Genomic DNA, 3482 nt, shown 5'->3' on the forward strand with positions numbered 1-3482 from the left:
GGCGTCCATTGGTATCCAACCCCTAAACCTTTTTCCAACAATTGTCCAAATCCGTTGCAGTAGTAGTTACTAGTTGGTTCTCTCTAACGCCCCCGTTTTAGAAAAATTTTGCATCTTTGTCGTCATCCCCTCCTTGTTCACTCTTTGTTTTAATGCCAGTGAAATCTTGACCTAATCGTTCCAAATCACCACTTGTACATCCATTTGATCAACATGACAAAATACTCATTCTAAACATCAACTAGCAAAGACAACCAATTACGGACCGATTATTAAACGAAACAAACATAAATGACTACTGTGGTGAGATAAATGGAAGATGTAGTAGTAATGGAGCTTACCTATCAAGATTTCAGCCTAAAACGATGCAACAAATTAAAGGATTTCGATCACTCTTCGTTTTGGATTGCTTGAGAGGAATGAACTTCCATGTGTGAGTTGATGACGATTTTGAATAATGGTGGCTACAGTCGGTTCTATTTGGCCAGCAAAGAAGTTTGAGAACAAGGAAGGGTTTACATTTGGTTGAGGATCGAAGAAAGATGGAAGGAAAGATAAATAGAAAGAGGGAGATGGAGAGTCGGAGACGGAGTCAGAGTCAGAGTTAGAGACAGACGAATATGCAGTCAGAGTTGGAATTGGAGTTGGAGATGGAGACTGAGATAGAGACAGAGTCGGGGAGACAGAGATTGAGATGGAGTGGAATCATAAAAGGGCATTTTAGAAATTATAAAAAATGTATCAGTCACCTGATCATATATGAATAGCCTGTGATAAAATAGAAAATTAATGATAAAGGAGGTTCTAGACAATTATCATAAAATATTTAAACATAGTTTAAGACAATATTTAAACAATAAGTATAGGGTTAATCAATTTCGTACAAGATACTTTTAACAAATTTGACATTATACAGAAAACCAACAACAGTATCTGAATCTGTATTCTTACCTTGCAAGGTTTAGAACAGAGACTGCAAAAACAGTACTGTAACTGTGTAACATCCTCCTAAGTCCCCAAGTCCTATCTATCAATCTCTATAATAAAAGACAAATGATCAAATAATTTCTTCAAAGATTACCATCATTTTCCTTTCTATTCTTAACATTTTGTTACATTCCCTTCCCTTTTCCTGTGTCTCTGTCCTCTGTTTTCCTTCTGAGTCTTTGGCAGCCACCGAAACCCCATAAAGCATCAGCTTTGATCACGAACCGTCAGGCGTCAGCAGTCCACCCCACCTCAACACGGTCACGGACCACATGCATCCATGATGATGTCCCTTTGATTTGCTGATAGTCTCCACTTGTCCACTCTCGCTCCACATTACTTATCCATTAAATTGGAAAAGCAACGAGGCATTACAAATATATGCACACACTTTTAAGTAGTACACTAGTCTTGATAACAGTGCTTGACCTTCTTTTCTTCCGATGATTAAATCAAGTCAGAATAGAAAAAGAAAAAATAAAAAGACAAAAGTGAAAATGAGCACGAGAGAATTGTCATTATGCCTTACGCTCCCCCTGGTGGCACTTCTGCAATCGAGAGTTCCTTCAGCCACTCAAATGTGCGACGGTGAGAAATGGCCTGCTTCTTCTTGTGATGCGGCTGACGATGTACAAGAGTTGTATCAATAATCTCTTTCTCGCTCACACTCAATTCCCCACTGCTACTCTTGGCCTTGCTCATAACTACCTCAACTGTACTAACTGAACACTTACAGCTACTCAATTCATCCCAAAATCTCTGTCTCTGCCTCGTTGTTTTCTCTACTCTGACCTCATTAGGACTGTCTCCGCTCCTGTTACCACTGCTCCTCGTACTATTACTACTTGAACTGTTATCGCTTTTGTTTCTATTCCGACGCTTGAGGTCTTGTAACTCAATCTCCGGTGCCCGTACTACACCCACTCGGAAAAGCCTCCATACGGTCGATCTCCGGTCCCGACCACCAATATTTACAGACCGAGCACCAGAACTAGAATACCAAATTTGAGGTTTTGGGCTTGGGTGGGTATGAAAATGGCTGTGCACCCTTGGCTTGTATCTTCTGGCGGTGACTGAGCTGCCGCCCGACAAGTTGTGACTTGTATAGCTATTGCTCCTGCTCACGCTAGACGAAGAACTATGCTCCAAGGACTCTGATATTGAATCGAAACTACTGATCTTCCGGGCATCTTGACGAAATCCGGCCAATCCGCTGTCGGAGCTGACAGAGAGTCGTAAAGGAAGAATCTGGCCTCGAAAGAATAGGTCGTCGGCTGCACACATTTCTGATTCTGTCGAAAGAGAAGCAGCCCATGAACCGAACTCGAAGTCTTCTTCGGTTTCATCAAGAGCTATAATCTCATGATTTGAATGCTTCTCTCCTTTGATTTCCATGCGCGGTAGATCACAGAGTGACAAAACTTCTGCTGCTTCCTCGTCGGAATTCAAACCCCCCCATTTTAGGTCACTGCCATTTCTCCCCATATCTACAACTGAAGACCGAGTTCCCTCAACAATAATACAAACCCAATTGCCTTCTCTTCCAGTAAATATGTAAATAAAGTAAGGAAAGATTGGAATTTATAGAAAGAGGAGAAGATATTTCATATTAATTTGAACCTCTCCAGTGATGTGGGTTGTGGGGTGCTTTTAAAATGAAAGATGGAGACCTGCTGTGTAGCTGTAGACTGTAGTCGACCCAAATTTCTACTTTTTGTCTTGTTTGGAAGGTCGTGACTCGTGGAATTAGAAATTTAGATTATTACTAATAACCATAGGAGTGACGATCAGCCCAGAAATAAAAACGGTAGTTGCCGCTGGCCGCTGCCAAGCCTGCTGATATTAGGTCTCTGGATCTCCTGCCCTGATAACTCTGCCCACACACTATCCCGTGAGTTGGAAATGTCTCCCCCTGCATAATACTATACAGAGGTTGAGATGTTCTCCATATGTGATTGAGATAAACGTGGGCAGAATTTGTGTGAACAGGAGATCCGGACTCTGCAATTAGATTATGAGTGACGTACTTCCTGAATAAAAGGGAGAATGACGGATTTTTCGTTTACCTTTTAGTTTTTAAGTACTTTCAATATTTTGAAATTCTTTGCGTTCGGTTTTCATTCTTTCCTTTTATTTTTCGTGATCAAGTTCAAAATTTCAAATGTTTGGTCACGTACACAGCCTGTTAAGAAAGACGTTTTATTTTTTTTTTAATTTTTCTATCAATGAATGGCGAGGTCTCGGTGTGTGTAAATTGTTTTTTTTTTTTGAAAAAGGGTGTGTGTTAAATTGTTAATCGTTAATTGTTAAATACGTCTTTTTTTTTTTTCTATTTTCAAAGAAGGATGTGTATACAACTTGTCAAAGGGCTTACAATGTGATTTGGTGGTTCTTTTTTTCAAATACATGATGCATGATATATGCATGTGGCGAATAAGAATAACAATAGCTAAGGACCCACATCCCTGTTACTATGTGATTAGATCAAACTATTA

The 3482-nt window shown here is 40.0% G+C and overlaps 1 protein-coding gene across 1 annotated transcript; it reads right to left on the reverse strand.

The window, feature by feature from the left end:
• Positions 1-848: 848 nt before the first annotated feature.
• On the reverse strand, positions 849-2858 carry LOC148877332 (uncharacterized). The gene has a single exon (XM_088952658.1). The coding sequence runs from the start codon at positions 2470-2472 to the stop codon at positions 1513-1515; it is 960 nt and encodes a 319-aa protein (XP_088808784.1). The 5' UTR covers positions 2473-2858; the 3' UTR covers positions 849-1512.
• Between the last annotated feature and the right edge of the window lie 624 nt (positions 2859-3482).

The sequence above is a fragment of the Nelumbo lutea genome, chromosome 1 (genome assembly GCF_056320005.1).
Source record: "Nelumbo lutea isolate HS-2025 chromosome 1, American lotus-T2T, whole genome shotgun sequence".
Taxonomy (NCBI): Eukaryota; Viridiplantae; Streptophyta; class Magnoliopsida; order Proteales; family Nelumbonaceae; genus Nelumbo; species Nelumbo lutea.

Bases quoted from the DNA above. Each gene is read 5' to 3' on its own strand.
- LOC148877332 (XM_088952658.1), bottom strand. From the start codon at position 2,472: ATGGGGAGAAATGGCAGTGACCTAAAATGGGGGGGTTTGAATTCCGAC.